Source organism: Hyperoodon ampullatus (assembly GCF_949752795.1).
Source record: "Hyperoodon ampullatus genome assembly, chromosome: 15".
Taxonomy (NCBI): Eukaryota; Metazoa; Chordata; class Mammalia; order Artiodactyla; family Ziphiidae; genus Hyperoodon; species Hyperoodon ampullatus.
In genome coordinates, this window is record NC_136928.1 from 58,001,205 (window position 1) to 58,022,168 (window position 20,964).

The window sequence follows — 20,964 nt, forward strand, 5'->3', positions numbered from 1 at the left end:
GAGATAAAGAACTTGAACCAGAATGAAAATCAATCACATCACTAAACACACTTTATCACAGCAAGACTTTCTTAAGGAAGCAGGGTTGATTTACATTCTGGTGCAGGCTGCAAGCATCTTATTATGGGCTGGAGCTTTGAGGAGTATTACTCTATGCAATAGCTAGAAAAGAAAGTTATGAGGAAGTAAACAGGATGAAAAGATTTGGAGGATCATCTTAACACTGTGGTTGCAGAAAATAATAGATTTTTTTTTTAAATGTAAGTGCCATTTTAGTAATGTGGTTAAGAGTTTCCTGCGTTGTTCATGACTTGGAGAAGAGAACACACACAGACTTTTGAATCATACAGACCAAGTCTGACTTGAGTGTTATGACCTCTGTCATCCAGTGTGACCTTGGACACACCACCACTCTAACAAGCTGGCTTGTAGACTTACCTGATTGACTGCATCAGGCCAGTTCTGGGTCTCAAGGCAGAAACCAGAGTGTTTGGGATAGACTGCTCCACTCTTGCCCTTCAGTGTGCCATCCAGGAAGTTGCCCGTATAAAACTGGACCCCTGGCTGGGTGGTGTACACTTCCAGTACCCGCCCGCTCCCAGCATGATGGACCCTAGGGATAAAGCCAGACCACATATATATAGGTCCAGGGTGGAAAAGCAGACAGGGAAAAGCTGGGAAGCAGCTCTGAGACAGGAATTAGACCCAGTCACAGAGCAGGGACAACATATATGGAGGAGACAAAGGTAAGAAGAGCATGGCGGGAACTTCTGGCAGCCTCTTAGGTGAGGCATGAGTAGCTGGTTTTGAGGATCCCCAATAGCAACTTCTCACTCTGAGCTTGGCTTCTCTGGGGAAGGGCAAAAGGGACTCACCCCAGTCAGATATGTTTGTGTGTGTCGGGGGCGGCCAGGTTGGAGACAGGTAGTTAGGCTGGGATACTTTCTCATAAAGAGGTGGAGCTCTCTGCTTGGTCTGGCAAGACAACCAGCTATGTCTTCTGAAAGAGAATAGATGCTTCTCCAAATTAAACTGCCCGCCACCCTTGGGGCTAGAGCAGGCAGGGCTCTTTAGCCAGATCCCCCTAGAATAGATCTGTTCTGGGTTTCTGCCAAATTGTTTCCTTTTTTAAAAAAACCAGGCCTCTACAGATGGAAGAGTACCTACCTGGTCCTATACTTGGGGTCAAAGGGATATATAGATAAAGAAAGGCTGGGTCTTACAGACTTACCGAGGTAAGACATCCCCACAACGTGTAGTCAACCAAGAGGTTCGGGGAAAGATGTTTGGAAAGAGAAAGGCCAGGATTTGAATAGTGGCGGGGAGGTCGGAGGGTCTCCTCACGTGGGGGCCGTGGAAAGAGAAATGTGAATAGGAGGGACAGAGGAGAAAAGCAGGCTTGAGCTAGAAGAACACAGCTGGGGTCTTGGTGCTGGGGCTCTGAAAAAGAGAAGGCTTTTGAAGTTCTTTCTGTTTCTGTTAGAGCCTAAATTATTTTCTCTGCTTTATTTAAGACCCATTCATTCTGCAAACATTTATTGATTATTTGCTAGTGCCGAGCATGGTATTAGGGTGTTAGGGTAAAGGTAGAGATTCACAAAGGTAAGATGGCACGAGGTACTTGGAATTTAGTGAGAAGGAGAGTGTGGACACAGATGCCTGTCAGACAAGGCTGGAGGTGGTGAGTGCTATAAGGGAGATGCAACCTCCAGCTTGTCATGGAAGTAGGCAAATCATACATCAAAAGTCAAGAAAGGACTAAGGGCTCTGGAAGTTCATGGAAAGCAGAGGTGACTTCAGTCAGGAGGAGTTGGGGCGTCTAACAAAAAAAGGGCCTTAGAGAACAGGCAGAGATGGGAAGAGGGGAAGCAAAGAGACAGGATGCCAGGTAGGGGCCCAGGGAAAATGCTATGATGGGGGAGGGGGGAGATGTATTCCCCTGTGGAATAGGAGCTTGGAAAAGGCACATAGGATGTGGTAGTCGGTCCCCTGTAGCATAGTAAATGGCATTAATACGGCAGAGGAAAAGCTCCTCAAATAGGAGTTGGTATCTTTTCTTCCCAACAAATGAAAGGCAAATGAAACGTACAGGCAGCAAATGAAAAGTGCCTACCGTGCACCAAAACGCTTTTCTTTAGATCCCTTCAGACAGAAATTGTGGTCAAAGCCATTCATGTGGAACTCCTGCAGGTGTTTTCCAAGCTCCACTGGCTTCCTCAGGTCAAATGCAGTTCCCTGCACTGGAGCAACTTCTCCTGGTGGGAAGAGGCAGAAAAAAGAGTGACAAATGCCTAAATAAAATCTTTATATCCTAAAGACCCACTGGTTCTACGCTCCCAGCCTTCATTTCAAGTTGTAAAGGAGGTAGCAGTCCAGATCCTAAGAATAATAAATTATTGGGGCTCCTTAATTGTAAAATGTCACTGACTGCAAGATGCAGTAGCTATAACACTCAGAATCATTCAAGCGTTAAAAAAGTACAAAAGTCAAGGAAACACATAATTTCCGTTAAGGAATAAGTTGGATAAAGGGTAATGGTTGTCCTAATCACTGAGTCAATCACCTTGTTGACATTTCTTGCTTTAATGCTGAAATATCCCAGGGCTCATAACTGAGCATTAATACCTGGTACTGGCTAACCAGATGCTAACAGTGTCCCTGAGATTAGTGATTTTTGAACCATTTGGGGCCATTATTAGCCAAAGTGACACTGGTAGCCACTCTTCCCCAATCACTTCCCTGATCAGTCAGTAGACTTGAAACATAGAGGGAACTGTTAATAACAACACTGGGACAAATGAGTTAACCGAGACAGTTGGGGGGAAACTAGGATGTATGGCCACTCTACTATTAGCCACTTTTAGAGTCACTCCTTTGTTTGTTTGTTTATTTATTTATTTAGGCTGCATTGGGTCTTCATTGCTGTATGCGGGCTTTCTCTAGTTGCGGCGAGCAGGGGCTACTCTTCGTTGCAATGTGCAGTCTTCTCATTGCGGTGGCCTCTCTTGTTGTGGAGCACAGGCTCTAGGCTCGCAGGTTTCAGTAGTTGCGGCACATGGGCTCAGTAGTTGTGGCTCATGGGCTCTAGAGCGCAGGCTCAGTAGTTGTGGCACACAGGCTTTGTTGCTCCGCAGCACGTGGGATCTTCCCGGACCAGGGCTCAAACCCATGCCCCCTGCATTGGCAAGTGGATTCTTAACCACTGCGCCACCAGGGAAGCCCAGAGTCAATCCTTTGAATGAAAGCTTTGTGTCTCTAGGAGTGCTTCTTGGAGGAGTTATAGTAGGCAAGCACCACCCCCTTCCTATGTGTAAGCCAGATTCCTCAACCTCTAATAAGTATATTTGTTCTTATCAAGGTGGGACATTCTGAAGCCTCTTTTCAATGATGTGGGTGGGTGACCAGTCCTGAGGGAGGACACTGCAGTGTGAAGACCCTCAACTCTTAAAGGGCAAAGCACAGAAAGAATCTGGATGGGAGCCCCATCTTGGTGGTTATTACACAACAAATGATGCCCAGTCAAGACTATCCCTTCGTGGTGTTACAGAACTCAAGGGTGTTGGGACCAGAAGGGTTCTCAGAGCTCATCTGGTCCAAACTGCTCATGTAACAGATGAGACTGAGATCCACACAACTTGATATAATCAAACAACAACTGTGATATTGATATACCATATTTCCTCAATTTAAGACACTCATTTTCTCATATATATTATAGGCTATATAAAATATATATATATATATATATATATATATATATATATTATAATTCCGCTCGGCTTGCAGAATCTTAGTTCTCCCCACGGGATCGAACTTGGGCCCTGACAGTGAAAGCGCAGAGTCCACTGGACTGCCAGGGAATTCCCTCATTTTCATATTTTAAAATCTCTGAAATCATGTCATGTCATGGTTTAACTGGCAGGGTGTTTTTTTTCCTTCATGGAATGTAAAATAATGGTGAACTTTACAACTGATGGCATCTTAGAGTTGATAAAATATGTGAAAATAATTTGCCACATCTTCTGCTCTACTAAAACCACTGAACAAGAAATCAGGGCTTTGAGGAAGTTCCCTGGCGGTCCAGTGGTTAGGGCTCCGCACTATCATTGCCAAGGGCCCGGATTTTGACCTCTGGTTGGGGAACTAAAATCCTGCAAGCCACGTGGTGCAGCCAAAAAAAAAAAAAAAAAAAATCAGGGCTTTGTGGGTGAAAAAGAGGAATCAGCGTTATCTTGTGAGTAATTTCTCTGGAGATCCAAGGGAGAGAGCAAACTTCTCAGCAGACAGTCCTCTAGACATGTTTGCCAAAAGGCCATAACATGGGTTTTACATTCTTCTGAATATTGTGCCATTTTGCTTTATCACCTTTCATTCTCTTCCCAACTTTCAGATCTGTTCTTCCCTATATGCTAGGCTGAGCCATCTGAAACAACGTACACAAATATTTTGAATTTAGCTCAGTTAAGAAAGCCCAGGGAATGTGCGGAAGAATTCCTCCTCATAGGCATGTTCCTGGAATATGACAGAGCCAGAGCAATGGGCTAGGAGCCTATTCACAGTCACTCTTCTGATCGATGAACACATTAAACACCTACTGTATGCCAGGCACTCTGCTGGGCAGAGCTGATACATAGATGAGACATGACCTGCCTTTTTAAGCTGCTTCCAGTCTGAAGGAGGGAGAGGACATATAAGCCTCTCATAACCACAGAGTGTGAAGAGTGCTCCCATAGAGGCACAGCTGTAAGAAAGAAGACAGGCAGTAAGACTGGGTTGGCTTAGATGTGGTGGACTGGGGAGATTTCATGGATAAAAGTTTATTAGTTGAGCTGAGACTTGAGGTGAGGTCATGGTAGGTTGAATGGGTGAAGAAGGTTGAAGAATAATCGATGTGGAGGAAACAGCTGAAGTACAAGGTGGTAGTGTGTGTGTGTGTGTGTGTGTGTGTATTGTAATAGTAGTAGCAGCAGCAGTAGTAGTAGCAGTTGTAGGGTAGAATGCCTCAGATGAGGAAAGAGATTAAGTAAAGTTAGATGAAATCACTTCTCTGAGCCTGGGGTTTTTCATCAGTACAACAAATAAGCTGGACTAAATCACTGACTTTCACCCCCTACCCCATTCCTGCAGAATTTGTTATTTCAGAGGGAAGCTCAATAAATACAAGTGTGCACACACACACACATAAAATAAATACACATATACCGTTGACCCTTGAACAACATGGTTTTGAAATGCACGGGTCCACTTATACATGGAATTTTTTCAGTAATACATACTACAGTACTACACTGTCCTTTTTTTTTTTTAATTCTTAATTTTATTTTTTTTGGCTGCATTGCTGCACATGGGCTTTTGTCTAGTGTGGAGAGCGGGAGCTACTCTTCGTTGCAGTGCGCAGGCTTCTCATTGCGGTGGCTTCTCTTGTTGTGGCTCACGGGCTCTAGACGTGCAGACTCGGTAGTTGTGGCGCACAGGCTTAGTTGCTCTGCGGCATGTGGGATCTTCCTGGACCAGGGATCGAACCCATGTCCCCTGCATTGGCAGGCGGATTCTTAACCACTGCACCACCAGGGAAGTCCCTACACTGTCCTTGATTGGTTGAATCTGCAGATTTGGAGGGCCAACTGTAAAGTTATAGGTAGACTTTCGACTGCATGGAGGGTTAGTGCCCCAACCTCCGCACTGTTCAAGGGTCAACTGTATACAACATAAAAAACATATATATAAAAGCCAGAGTGAAGCCAGTACAAGCTCTGAGCAGCTCACCTAGAAAACCCTAGGAACAGATGACAGCAGAGGTGCACCCCATCCCACCCCCTAGAAGTATGACCCACTTAGGAGTGAGAAGCCCCTGGTCCTAGGATCTTCCCCAAATACAAAGAATCCCAGGTTCCTCTGCAGCAGGCCAGGCAATCTGGCCAGTCTTCCTTGAGGGGGAAAGGGAAAGGGACTCTGTTTCAGAGCCCTACACAATGATACAGTTTGGTACATTTAAAAGTTTTTGTACTGTCCCAGAACTGAATCATATATTTTGAAGGTAAGTACAGACATTAGGTGTTTAACATACTCTTTCAGGGTGAGAGTTATTTTTCCTTTCATGCGGTCAGATGGATAATGTTTTAGGAACTTGGTTCCTGCTATTTTTAGAGGAAAGATATAGCATGCAAAGTGGGGCTGGAATCTTAGGAGGCTAAGAAAAATGAGGAACTTGTACCTTACCATTAAAAAATTAAATAGGAAAAAGAGAACTGACTTTTAGCCATTTAAAGCATTTGGTTCTGCTTCTTTGAGTTCCTAAATACTAAGAAACATGAATGTCCTGTCTTTGGGTGAAAAGAGGGTATCCTTTTCTTAACTCAGAACTTCTGCTCAGAACTGTAGTCTTTTTGGCACGTGAGGACTGGGGTCTTTGAGTTCACACAGAGCCGCGAGGGTGCCTGGGTTCCAGAGCTCCTGAGGAAGACACGGAGGCCTGGCTAAGACCATCCTAGTGTCTGGTGTCCACTGTTCAACCAAGAGGATCCTTCTCTTACCAGAGTCAGCTTTAGGAAAAGTTAAGTGGTATTCTTTTTGAAACATCCTTTAAAAGCATCTATTTCCTTTGTCTTGGTTCTACTTTTCCAAAAAAGAATTCTTGAGTAGGTAATATTTACACATGTAATCGATTTAAAAGATATCAAATGTAAAAGTTACAAAGTCGTACTCTACAGTGAAAAGAATTTCTCTCATCTTTGTTCCCTACAGATCCAGTTTGCTTCAGCAGAAGCAACCATTGTCACTTGTTTCTCATGCACCTTCCAGAGATACTACAAGGATATCCAAGCATTTAAGTGCCCGTCCATGCACATCCACAAACTCACAGCCTGTTTCCACCTTGATCTTTTCACTCAGTTTATCTTGGAGGTTGTTGCTAAATTTATTCCTAGGTATTTCATTAGACAACTCCATATGCACTCATACTTTTCTCTATTATTTCTATGATAATCTATTTAAAATTTCTTTTTGAGGTCACAGTTGCAAATTTATATATTTTCCTAGAAAATTATCCATTTCATCTATATTACTCTCATGTTTATTTGCAAAGAGTTGAGGAAAGAAATAATTTATGATCCTTTCAGTTTCATCTGTCTGTGGTTATTTGCCTATGCTCATATCTAATTCTGTGGACTGAATAGATTAGCTAATGCTATATCTATTTTATTGGGGGGGGTTTCCCTCCAATGAAGCAGCTCTTGGATTTATGAGTACTACCTTTTCTGATTCTTTTCAAAATTATAATTTCTTTTACCTTTGTTAATTTTTCTTTTGTTCTCTTGGGTTTATTTTATTATTCTTTTTCAAATATCTGCATTAGATGCCTAATTCATTTAACTTCACAATTTTTGATTCATATAAGTAGTGCTAAAATTTTCTGAGTATTACTTTAACTATATCACATGTAGGAGTTTCCATTATAGATAATTGTAATATAATATTTGCTTACTATATATTCCTATATATTATGTATATATTTCCATTATACATAAATAATTATATTATTTATTTTCTAAATATCCTTAGTTTTGGGGTTTGACTTCCCTTTTGATCCAAGAATTATTAAGAGAGAGTTAAAACATTTCTATGTCAATATTGGCTGTGTTGTATTTTGTAAAACTGCCTGAGGTTTTCTTCATGGTCTTAGATATGGTCATTTTTTGGTGAACTTCCATTGTGAATTGCATCCGTTGTGAAGTTCATCCTTTAGAAAACAGAATGTTTTCTGTCCTGAAATCAGCCTTTTCTGATGTTCAGATTGAGATCCCCTGCTACTTTGGCTTTCACTTGCTTGGTTTGCTTTTGAATTCTTGTATTTTTAACCTTTCTGAGTCACTTGGTTTGTACACAGCATTCTGCTGGGTTTTGCTTTGTGATTTAATCTGAGAGACTGTTTAACAGGGGCGTTTTATGGCATTAAGATGACAAGTATATTCTAATTGTTCTTAGTTTGTCATTATATTTTATGGTATGCTTTCTGTGTTTATGAATTCTAGTTGCTTTTAAAAAAAATCTTTTACAATATGGTCTGTGTTTGTGTGTATGTTCCTGATAATTTAGAAAGTTTGTGTTTTTGTTTTAGTGGTTACATCTATATACAAGTCACTTCAATATAATATACTTAATTCTCTGTTTCTTAGAATCTTCTGAACATCTTCCTCCCCTTTTCTCCTCTTTGCTCCCAGTTGGGTTTCTGACACATTCTAATGTGATTCTAATAAAGGCACTTTTGTTTCCCAGTAGATGGTGCTAGAGACACAATATAAAGAGCTTGCTTTATAAACATACACCTTGTCTGAGTTCAGTCAGTCCTCTAAACCCTGAGCAGTTCTGGAGGATGGCTGAACTTTTTGGATCTCGAAGGCCAAATCCTGGATGATAGTGACCCACCAGGGCGCTACTGTCCTGTGAAGTCTGGGTGACCAACTGTCTCCCACACTGACTTTAAAAAAGACAACAGTGGGGCCTCCCTGGTGGCGCAGTGGTTGAGAGTCCGCCTGCCGATGCAGGGGATACGGGTTCGTGTCCCGGTCTGGGAGGATCCCATATGCCGCGGAGCGGCTGGGCCCGTGAGCCATGGCCGCTGAGCCTGCGCGTCCGGAGCCTGTGCTCCGCAACGGGAGAGGCCGCAACAGTGAGAGGCCCGCGTACCGCAAAAAAAAAAAAAAAAAAAAAAAAAAAAAAAGACAACAGTGTTTCCTTATGAAACAATTAGACTGGGAAAAAGAAGCAGCTGTTAACATGGGCTCAAGAAGATTTTAATCTTACCAACCCATATTCCCAGTGGTAATTTATGTTATGCTTTCTTCCCTAACTTTAAATGGTGCTCACAATATTTAGTTCTTTCTTAAAGCCATATTTGACTCAAAACCGAACCCTTAAAATAGTCCCAATGTGATTGCCCGGATCAGTCAATCAATTACTTACTTTTCTTGACTTTAAAGAAATAAGAAAGTCATGGAATTTTCATGAAGGAAGGACCCAGGGCGTATTTCATGTCTATTAGCCTGATACTGAGCAATCTATGATATTGAGCAATCAATGTTTACTTTAGCTTTTCTCTCTGTAAAACAAAGCTGCTATTATTTGCCACCCCATACATTACATGGAAATATTTGATAAATGATATGTTTGAACATTTTCAGGAGGATGGCATAAATAAAAGGGCTAAATTTCAGGAAATACATGTATAACACAAAGCAGAGCTTAGAGAGGGTAAGACTTCAAGAACGGCAGAGAAGCCCTGACCTAAAATTTAGACACTTGGGATAATTGTAAAAAGAGATTTTTGCTGAATGAGAAGAAAAAGAGAAGGTTCCAATCTGTCTTTTCCAGCCTCATGCCCTGACACACTCCCTCATGCACTTACTGGTCAGGCATATGGGAAACTTAGAATGTGTCTCCCAGATTCACTATGTCTTTGGACCCTTTCTTGTAACTGGAATGACATTTCTGGGCTCCCCTACCCCACTCCAGCAAAGCCCACCAGGTCATTTAAGAATGCTTATTCTCAGGCTTCCCTGGTGGCGCAGTGGATGGGAATCTGCCTGCCAATGCAGGGGACACAGGTTCGATCCCTGGTCCGGGAAGATCCCACATGCTGCAGAGCAACTAAGCCTGTGTGCCACAACTACTGAGCCTGTGCTCTAGAGCCCGAGAGCCACAACTGCTGAGGCCCGCGCACCTAGAGCCCGTGCTCCACAACAAGAGAAGCCACTGCAATGAGAAGCCCGCACACCGCAACGAAGAGTAGTCCCCGCTCGCTGCAACTAGAGAAAGCCTGCGCATATCAACGAAGACCCAACACAGCCAAAATTAAAGAAAGAAAGAAAGAAAGAAAGAAAGAATGCTTATTCTCTAATGCTATTTCCTCTGTGAGGGACTGTATCCTCCACAGCTAGAACTAATCCCCTTTTCTACTTTGTTCATCCCACTTTGCACATACTTTCCCCAAGACATTCATCCCATTGAGGCATAGCTATAAGATTATATCAAGCTTTATATCCATAAGGAATGTGAGCCCCTAGAGGGCAGGGATTGTGTCCTACTGATTTTTGACCCTCTGAGCATTAAACAGAGCCTTTACTTGACTGAAAACCTGATGAATGAATGAAGTAAAGGGGAAAAAAAAAGGGCAACTGTGAATGTTGTAGCATCCTGTGACAAAGTCAGAATGAAAGATCTAGAAAGGACCTTAGGAATTATCTCATCTAGTACCCTCGCTTTGCAGATGAGGTTGGAACCCAGATGGCTAAAGGGACTTGCCCAAGGTCCCTGCATAGTGTCACAGCCTCCAGGCCCCTACTCAGGCACTCTCCACCTCACCCTGGAGTAACTTGGGTACAGCCCCTCCCACCCCCAGCCCTCAAGTACTCTTGATTTTTCTAAGACTTTGGAGAATGAATGTGCAGTTCTTTCAATTTCGGTTTATGCATATGTGCATATGTGAGTTTGTGCTTTGGTGCTAAGAATAGAAGGCGATGTCAGAATAGCTGTCTCAGCAACGCTGAGTGTACAGAAAATGAAGCCGAAATGGAAAGGGTGCCTTCAGAGAGGATGTCACATCACCAGACTTTGGTTTTGAAGCCACCAGAAAGCTGTGGTGTCAGCAGAGAGGCCGTCTTCAGCTGAGGATTTCTTATTGTCCTGAATAAGGTTGGCTGGGTGTGTGTTTAGGTCTGAGCAGCAATGCCTGGCAGATGGTGGGCTCTGACCCAAAGGTGTGGGGTTACAGCTCTGGGGGAGTGGCCTGAGGCAGTACTTCTGCTTCCCCATTTCAGGGAAAGTCTGAGTGCAGGCCCCACTAAGGACCCACCTGAGGTTACTGTCATGAATTTTGAATGAGACCAGTAGCTGTATGGTGGCAGCTGTAGAGGGAATGGGGGGGTAGGATTAGTCAGGGTTGGGCTTTCTTAGGAGAATACAAAGAAAAAGGAGAGGGCAAGGGACTGGAGAGCATATGAAAAGGGGTGATTCTAATGATGGACTTTTGATCTTAGTAGGGGAGGAGGTGAACAGTGAAAGGGTGGTAGGATCAAGTGACTATAGGTTCTTGTGGCATTGAAGAATTATTGAAGCTGAAACAGACATCTTAAATAGTGATCATAAAAGGCTGCAATAAGAGGTAGTGATAAAGTCAAGGGTATGACTCAAAGATCATAGGAGTGATTAGCTGAAAACCTTGGAGGACGAGATCATTGGGAGAGGACGTCAAGAAGCTAAAAGGTCAGGGTATCATCAATATGGAGAATGAAATAATGTAGAATTATGATAAGAGTAATGTTGGAGTGACAGTGAGCCAGGAATACGGTCAAGTCTACAGAGGACCTCAACAAAGAGAGCTCACGTGAGTGTCACCCTGGCAACTACAGCTGACTCATTCTTGCAAGAAGATGATGTCGACCTGAGCAGTGGAAACAGGACTCTAACATTCCAGATGCCTGTCACAAGGCCTTAAATCCTCCTCTAGCTCCTCATTCCTGACAGTTATAATTACCTGCCCTCTGGAAGTACAGGAAAAACTCACTGCCTTCATGAAATCCATCTGCTTTGATCCATATCTCTTATCTCACATGAAGGAGTCTTACAGGTGCTCGACCTTTTCCCCATGACTGCTTGTGGCATACTGCATTTTTCAAAGATGGCCACACCAGGATATATTCATCCCACAGGCTCTACTTACAATGTGATGGTGACACTCCTTCAGTGAGAGGTGAAGTCTTTTTTCCCTCCCTTAAGCCTGGATGGACCTTTGTAACTGCCTCAACCAATAGAATGTGGTACAAGTGATGCTATGTGATTTCTGAGGCCAGGTTATAAATACAAAGTGGCTTTGGCCTGGCCCTCTCTGCCTCAGGACATTTGCTCTTGGTTCTGGCCTCCATGTTGTAAGGAAGCTCAAGTCACATCGAAAGGCCATGCGTGAGGTTTTCTGGCTGACAGCACCCAGCCAAGAGCCAGCATCAACTGTCAGACAGGCAAGTGAATGAGCCTTCTGATGATTCCAGCCCCTGCTCTAACCTTCCAACAGAGGCCCTAGACATCATACATAGAGACAAGATATGCCCTGTCTAAATTCCTGACCACAGAAGCAGTTAAGAGATAATAAAGTGGGAGTAACTTATCACATAGCAATAGATAACTAGTATACTGCCTTGGGATGTTTTCGCTTCTTGGCACTTGATTTGACAAGACAGGAAGTGACAAATTTTGACAGAAGTCCCTTTAGATGATTCTACCTTAAGAACACTAATCCTTGCAATTACTTTTGGATGGGGGAAAAACAAATATAAATTTGCTAGTTCACCCATTTTTGAGTAGCTTTTATGCACCAGGCATTAAACTGACCCCAGGGAACTTAGAATCTGATGAAAGAGACAGACAAAAAAATAAAAATTTACAGGTGAGTATGACAAATGCAACGAGAATGGCATTCAAAGGGCTCTGATGGAGCAGGGAGCAGCAGCATCTATTGCAGCCAGGAGGGTCAGGAAAGGTTTTCCAGAGGTGGTGACAGGAGGCTAACCTTGAAAGGTAAGTCAGGATTGGCTAACTGGACAAGGCGTAGGACTACTGTCATCCGTGAATGACAAGAGTGGTCATGTGAATATCACTCTGGCAACTACAGCTGCCTCACTCTTGCAAGAAGATGATGTAGACCTGATTATTGGAACCAAGATTCTCTAACATTCCTGATCTCTGTCACAAGGCATTAAATCTGTCACAGGAATGGACTCTTGTTGTCCATATTTGGGGTGAAGGCAAGACAGTTATATTACACTTGTCCTATGGGCTCCTAGCTCTGACTTGATTTTTTGGGCAAAAGACTTAAGAAACAGAGTAGAAGGTAAATTAGTCCTTATGAACTCCTGATCAAACACTGACTACTGAAATGGTTTTCTGTGTAACATCTGGACATGAACACTCCTCTCAGTATCTGACTGAGAAAATTCACCTGGGGTGAATTTTAATTCAGTGCTTTTAATTTCGTATCATCTGAAATAGCTCTTTTCCCTACCTGGTGGCCCTAGTGCCTGACTCTCTGAGAAGATGAACAGATGGTAACTGCAAGAGTCACTGAATCTTCATGTTTATTCATTTTTTAGCCCCTTCTTTCCTGGCAGGTCCCCTTTCTAGCTCATCTTCACACAACCCAATAACACAAGTACAGTGTTATTGGAAGAAAACCAGAGTCCCTCCAGACAGTCCTCAGCACCGGTAACTCCTGTTTATAATTACAATTAAAAATCACTTTGAGAAAAGAGAAAAGAAAGCAAAAGAAAATCTGGCACAGACTTTGTAGAAAAGTTTGGTGGAGGGAAGAAATTCTCTCCAATAATTTTTTCTCCCTTAAAAAAGAAACGTTTCGGGGACTTCCCTGGTGGCACAGTGGTTAAGAATCCGCCTGCCAATGCAGGGGACACAGGTTCGAGCCCTGGACTGGGAAGATCCCACATGCCGCAGGAGCAACAAAGCCCAAGTGCCACAATTAACAACTGAAGCCCACACGCCTAGAGCCCGTGCTTCACAACAAGAGAGGCCCCCGCAATGAGAAGCCTGCGCACCGCAATGAAGAGAAGAGTAGCCCCCGCTCACCGCAACTAGAGAAAGCCCATGCACAGCAATGAAGACCCAACGCAGCCATAAAAAAATAATTAATTAATTTTTTAAAAAGCAAATGTTTTTTAAAATATTAAGTATGCTATTTGAAAATTATTTTCTATGATTTGTCCTATATGTTGATTACAAATCTATGTAAGATGTTTTAGGATTTCGACAGACTTGCTAACTGACCTTGGTAAGTTTCTATGCCTCTGTAAGATTCAATTTCCCCACTTATAAAATGGAGCTAATATTGGTATCTACCTAATACAGATACTGTGATGTTTAATTGAGAGAATGCTATGAAGGAGGTCGTATCTCTAGACCAGCACCTGGCACATAGCTAACTATATGCTCACTCTGTTACACACACACACACACACACACACACACACACACACACAAACACTCCAGAAATACAGAGAACAGAGAAAACAATTATTCATTATAGTTTAAGTCATTAATACTAAAGGAAAGTGCATTCCTGCCTCCAGGGGGAATTGACTTTTTCATTACGAAGGATTTTTAAAATTTTGTTTTTATTTTTTGAAACTTTCTCTTAGTGATTTTTAAATCTAGAGCAATGGTTTTTAAAGTATTTTCTGAATCATGGACTCCTTTGAGAATGTTATAAAAGTTATGGGCTCTCTCTCCAAGAAAATGCACACACACACACACACACACACAATGTTCCCAGAACCTCTGAAGTCCAGTGATGCGTGCCTGGTTAAGAATCTCTGATCTATAGACTGGTAAGTATTTTCTGCCTATACCACTACTTGTCACAAAACAAGTTGCCCTCTCATGACCTGATACTGAAATGCACATTTGGAATGTTGCAGTCACATAACCTGAGGTGTCTGGGCAAGAAATGCCGACTGGGAGTTTCCTGGCAGATTCCTCCTGTAGCAATGTGGCAAAGGCTTTGCATAATACATCAGGGCCTCCTTCTGGATGGTTTATGATTCCTCCATATTCTTCCAGCATGGACAACAAACTAACATGTGAAAGGACACAGAAGCTTGTCTTAGTCTGAGCAATTCAACGGCTCAAAGAAACCGCAGGAAAATGAAGTATCAGAGAAAGTGGAAATTGCCCCAATGACAGCTCAGAAAATGCAGCTGATTAGGCAAACTGTTCCCTGGTTGCAGGACATATCAGCAGTCATCATCACCAATTACTGTTATCAGCTTCAGGAGCATCCTGCTCACTTGGGGGGCAGTTAAACTCAATAGACATTAGAATGGATTTTAGGGTCAGGCAGGCCTGGATTTAAATCCTGACTTTCTTTGCTGTAAAAAATTGTGGAGGTCATTGAGCTTCTCTGAATCTTGACTTCCTCATCTATAAAATGGGGATAACAAGAGTGTCTACTCATAGGATTATGGAAATTAAGTGAGATAAGGCATGCAAAGTGCTCCTACCCAGCACATAGGAAGTACTTAGTAATACAGCTGTATTATGGACAATAGCTGAGGGCAATAACAGCATAGACTTTGGAGCTGGGGAGACTGGCTCCAAATCTTGACTCTACCAGTGACTTACCCGTTTAACTTTGTGCAGGTTACCTGACCTCTCCAAATGCCCGTTTCTTCAAATGAGGCTTAACTGAAGCGTAACACCTATTTCAAAGGGTAGTTCAATGAGCTAATGCATGTATATGCTTAGCTCAGTGTCTGGTACATATTAAACACTCAGTAAATGGTGGCAATGATGATAATGATGATGGTCACAATAATAGTTAATACTTACAAAGCTCTTAACTAAATGCCAGGAAGTGTTCTAAGCACTTTACACGTATTATCTCATTTAATCTTCACAACTAATGAGGTAGGTCCAGTTACCATCTACACTCTCCACTCTACACATGAGGCCCGCAGAGGTAGAATAAGTTGTCCAAAATCACAGAGCTGGTGAGGATTTAAACCTAAGCAGTCAGGGTTTGAGTCCGTGCCCTTAACTACTGTGTTTTCCTGATGATGATGTGTCAGAATCAGCCCTTTTAAACAGCCATTCAAGGTCATACCAAGGATCCACTTCACTAAGGTCAGAGGTGCTTCCCACTTCTCTGGCCAGGACTCGCTTGCCTGCCCCCATCAGTTTCCATGGCACCCTGGGGGGACCCACTGCCCAGGAGCAGTGCATTGCTGGGGCCGGATGTTGATCTATGAGAACCAAGACCTCCTTCCCAAATCCCCCTGGATCCACTGGACTCGGTCTGCCAATGGCTGTTAACTGCTCTCGTGTGAGAGGGGCAGCCCTTCTGCCAGTGTTCGGGGTTTGCTTGATGATTTCAAAAGGGGAACGCGTTGGGGCAGAGGAATTTTCCCACATGCTGCTTCAGAGCAGCTCGAGCAGACTCCAGCGACAATGGAGGCTCATAGGAGACCCCTGGCCTCCACTCTTCCCCAGGAGTCACAAGGCTCCCACAGTGACGGTTCACAGGAAGCCAAGAAGAGCATCAGGGACAGGTCGGCTGATATCCTGACACCATGAAAAAGATAGTAGTTGAACACGGATAGTCAAATTATGTTAATGGCCTAGGGTCAGAGAACAGAACCAGTAAAGGAGAGAGGGGAGAAATCAGTCCAGCCTTTCTGGTCAGTTGACACAGTGGCAGTGTCAAGAAATGGCTTTACATGGGAAATTCAGCCCCTCTGATCTCCATCAGTGCTCCCACTTCTCACAAATCACCCCAAACCAACATACCACCACCTAAGTTTCAAGGCATACCCCGGACACCCTTATACTGAGACTGCTGCCCCAAGCCCTCCGACACAGAAATGGTGGTCCCATCACAGCTGCTCAGCCTCCTCTGGTTTAGTCTGGACACGGAAGCTGTGTGTTTGTACTAGTGGAGCTGGAGGGCAGGCGGCCTGGAAAGGTGGGGCCGGCCTCCCCGCTCTCACTAACGTGCAGGACGTGGCCGTTGTCCTCCCTGGGAATGTGTGCGCTGCAGACCTGGAGTTCTATTTGCTCCTCGCATCTGGCGCTGCCCACAAGAACAACTTTACATGCTACAAATTTAGGAGCAGTTCTCTGTCCTGGGAAGAATTCTGGAATGGAGACGGAAAAGGAAGGAGGAAGCCTGCTCCCCAGGAACCAAACACAGATGCATTCAAATACAAACCATTCCTGGCCACCCCCTAGGCTTCTCAGACTGGGTCACAAGGCTGGTGGCTCACGGAGCTTGGGGAGATGAAGCATCCGGGCTTCAGTGAGCAGGCTCTGCAGGGAGTGATCAAATGGCCTCTGATCTGTGGTTAATCTAGATGAAGATACAGAAGGTATTCTCCTCAGACTATGAGAGCATGAAGCTGGGAGGCAGATACGCTTGGGATAACAGAATCAGGAATCCAAAAGAAAGTATAAAGCAGGGGTAAAGCACTGGTTACAAGATGAAACTTATGGATAACAGGAACAGATAGGGTCCTGCACCTGTGTCTGAAAAAAACCCCAAAAAACCCCAAACCAAAGGACACCAGCTAGGTTTAGATTGTAACCCTAACCCCAGGTACAAGACAATCTTCTGAGGTTCTATTTCCTTACTTGTGAAATTGGGACACTATAGCCCCTCCCTCCTTAAGTTGTCATGAAGATTAAGGACAGTTGATACAGGGGAAGTACCCAGCACAGTGATGTGATGGCTCTCCGTACACTGCTTCACACACAGGCGGTCTGGTTCCAGAGCCTTTGTTCTTAACCGTCATGTTACATTTACTCTCATAAATGTTAACTCTAGTTTCTACAATTATTACCGACTAGGGAGAGATGTAGCTGAGCCACAGCTTGTATGAAAATGACTTTAAGGATGTGGTTGGCAGTAAGTTCGATGGAAGTCACATAAAGACTGTAATGAGGTGTTGACAGCTCTTGGTTACTGTCTGCAGCACAGGCATCACAGGATGACCTGAGGATGTTCTGCCTCAAGAAGAAATGACTTGGGGGCGACATGACAGCTGCCTTCTAAGGTCATAAGCCTGCTCTTTAGGGACCTGAGGCCCAGAACTAAGCCAAGTGGGGGTCGGCTCTAGGTAGATGAATTTCAGCTCAATATCAGGAAGGCCTTTCCTACGTGCTGGCCCAGAATGGGCAGTGAGCATCCCGTCCAGAAGGCAGCTGAGTGTCGGCAAAGCCCATGGTTCTGAGATTCAAATACTCGACTGGTGGGTGGTGGTTGGAAAAGATAAGGTCCTTTCCAACTGTGACATTCCAGGACTATAGGTCCAATGGCCCATGTGACCAACACAGTGAAGCAAGTTGTTCCCTTCGGGGGCACACTGTGATATTTGGTTAATTCTCTCTCTTTTTTAAATAAAAATTTTGGCTTGTCTTACCTAAGGAAGCCATTGGCTGAGAGCAGCTCTTTGCAGAATGAGCTGTAAAGAATGGCTTTTGATAAGAGAGGCTGAGTCAGAGCGTGAAGTGTTGGAGCGGAAAAGGGAATAAAGGTAGCTAAGGGGCAGCAGGAGGACCCAGGGCTGTTGGGGGGAGGAGCAAATGGGCAGAAATAGGTGTCAAAAGGGAGGGAAGCAACAAAAGTTACTAGAGGTTACACAGAGCTCTTTAGAGCCTTTTCAATAGCTGCTCAAAGCACGGACAGGACCATCAGTACAGGCATCACCTGGTGCCTGTTAGAAACAGGCTCCACCCCACACCGAGTCAGAATCTGCCCATCAACAAGTCCCCCAGGTGACTTGTGTGCACTTTAAAGGTGAAAGGCAGTGATGTGGAGACCATCTAAGGGAGACCTAGGCTCAAGTGTGCTGTACTTTCATCTCAAAAAAAAAAAAAAGGAGGCAGGGGAGGTGAGGAATGCTGGGGCATGAGGAAGAGTCTGGTCTCTATGGGGACGCCCCAGCTATGCTTCCAGCCTATCTGCTCCAGTTATGTCTGTTTCTTTAGTCAGGTTCAGAACAGTAAGTCAAATTTGCATAAGGAAACCAGCGGTAATGGGGCTCGTGGGCACAGGTACTCATCTGACACCTAATTAAGCCATCTTGGTAAATCATCTCTAGAATGCCTGTTATTATTTTAGGAAACAACATAAAGAGAATGATAATTAAAAGTAACACCCTGGGTGGGAATTTTGACTTCATTCAGTGGTTGGCAAGTTAAGTACCTTGGGATTTTTTTTTTAAGGTAACAGTTCTATAAATTTTCGTAGATCACACGACCTCAAAGCTTGCCTCTGCCGCAGTTTTTTCCCCTTCCTCTGCCGATGCTTCAATTTTGCGGCTTTATTCTACTGCTGGTTTTTATGTATTTATTTATTTTTTCCCACTGAGCACTTTTTGGTTTTGACTTGCAGTGGGGGAGGGCGTTACCTCTGGATATTACATGCCATCGGAAGCATAAAATGCTAAACACTGTTGCATGATGTTTTCAGGTGAGAAGACAATTTTACATTTCACAGTTGGGCCCACGTGAGGCATTTTCATGCGGGGAATTTTTCCATCCTAGACTCTCATCAAGATGGTATCTGGGGATTTGCCGCCAGTGTAAAATTCACCCAACTGTCTGCAGCCTCCTAGCCTTCCCGCTAGACCTGGCCTCCTCCTGAGTGCCGCCACGTTCCCCTGGACTTCCAGGTGTGCACGAGGGCCCTCCCATCCTTTGTTACCTTCCCCGGGCCCACTGTCTGTGACCTGAGCCGCTTGGTTAGTAACACCCTTACTGACCTGCTTTACACCCTGTCCTCTCCTCCTTCCAGATAAAACCCAACTAGGGATCATCCCACAATCCACCTTCTCTGCTTCTGACTCCAGCTGCTGAGAGAAACACTTGCTGGGGTGGTATTTGTAAAATGCCAGTCTTGCTAGGTCAATCCCCCTGACTTAAAATCCTTCCAAGTCTTACATGATTTAAAGATAAAATCCTAGCTCTTTACTATGGCCCAGAATGCCCATGAAGACTACACTCAGCTACAAGGCTGGGACCAGGATGAGGCAATCTAGGACCCAGGGTGCAAAATATAAGGAGACACTCACTCTCAGGTGCTGACCCTGCGCCTGCATGACCCTGAAAGCGAGTGCTGCCTTACATTTTGCACGCTAGGTGCTGCACCTCTCTTGCCTCACCCCAGCCTCCACCCTGCCCAACTGTCTCTGTAGCTTTTGACTTAACAGCCTACCCTCACACCCACATTCCGTGCTTATTAGTACTCTTACTCTCCTTGTTGCTAGATCCTCGCAGACACCAAGAAGCTTCTCGAAGCTCAGGGTGATATCGAGAAGGCCTCTTCCTGCCCTCGCCTCCATGCTCCCTTAGTCCCACGGGCATCACCTCCACCACTGCCCTGACTACATTAGATTCTTCACTCCCTGTGAGCCTCTTGAGGGCACAGGTGGTGTTCCTATGGCCAGTGCCCCAGGGAGCATGTAGCAATCACTAGGCATTCCACAAATGTTAGCTGAACTGAACGCAAGTCTGCTCTGAGAACTTGCTTGAGTTAGCCTCAGGCCCATGGCACAAAGCCCACAGTTACCCCCCATCCCTTTCAGAATGGGGTGACCTCTAAGGATTGTTATGCACCAGGTATGAACTAGAGCCAGGCCCCTGTCCAGACCTAGGGTTGGGGAGGGGAGTTGGTAAGACATAAGCTCTTAAAGGGTGGTAGTCAAAGTTCTAGCAAATAACTCCCCTTCTGACAAATTTACTTGCTGTTACTCTGAAATTTTCATAGGCATTATGCAATGTCTGGCCAAGTGCTAATTTCTGAGCTTTCTTCCTGCCAAATTTTCACCGTGCTGGCTCATGTTTGCCAATCTCGTAGCAGTGATATTTTCTAGGAGGGAACACGAGTAGCTTTGCGAGTATTCTGGAGTCTCATAAAGCTGTTCTTGGGGCCGTTTTATAAGGTGGGATTCGGTAACGCATCCCCTTGGAGGGTATCATTGCTACCAGGAGAGTTCCTTGGAGTTTCTGTATTGAACTTTCTTAGACACTGTCTAGGAGGGACCTGTCATAGAAGAAACAGCTCTAGGGTAAATAACAGTCTATGAGATCCAATACCACCAGTTTTACTCCTTTAGTGTCATTCAAGTATTTTCTTAACTGTAACCTTATTTCTTTGAGGACAGGACCTGTGCTATGTACGTGGCTGTATGTTCTCCATGCCGCCTGGGTGTACCTATTTTGCTCAGCATTGCTTCCCCAGGGCTGCACAGTACCTGGTGCATAGTAGGCACTTGTTCTCAGCAGGTGATGGAGCATGGGAGAAGAAACTTGGGGGATAGACTTGGACCTGGAGGGTCTAGTCTCCAGAACTGCAGAGCTGAGGGTAACAAACACAACACCATGCTCTGGCTATCCACTTACAGCGAGGCC

The 20,964-nt window shown here is 44.3% G+C and overlaps 1 protein-coding gene across 1 annotated transcript in view; it reads right to left on the bottom strand.

Moving 5' to 3' along the window:
• The window catches only part of GALM (galactose mutarotase), a gene marked incomplete at its 5' end in the record, with an annotated part of 50,101 nt that overhangs the window by 253 nt on the left and 28,884 nt on the right, over window positions 1-20,964 (bottom strand). The window contains 2 exons of the mRNA XM_079720851.1: window positions 439-613; window positions 2,114-2,255. Coding sequence (XP_079576977.1) covers window positions 439-613; window positions 2,114-2,255 — 317 coding nt within the window. The remainder of the gene's footprint in view (window positions 1-438; window positions 614-2,113; window positions 2,256-20,964) is intronic.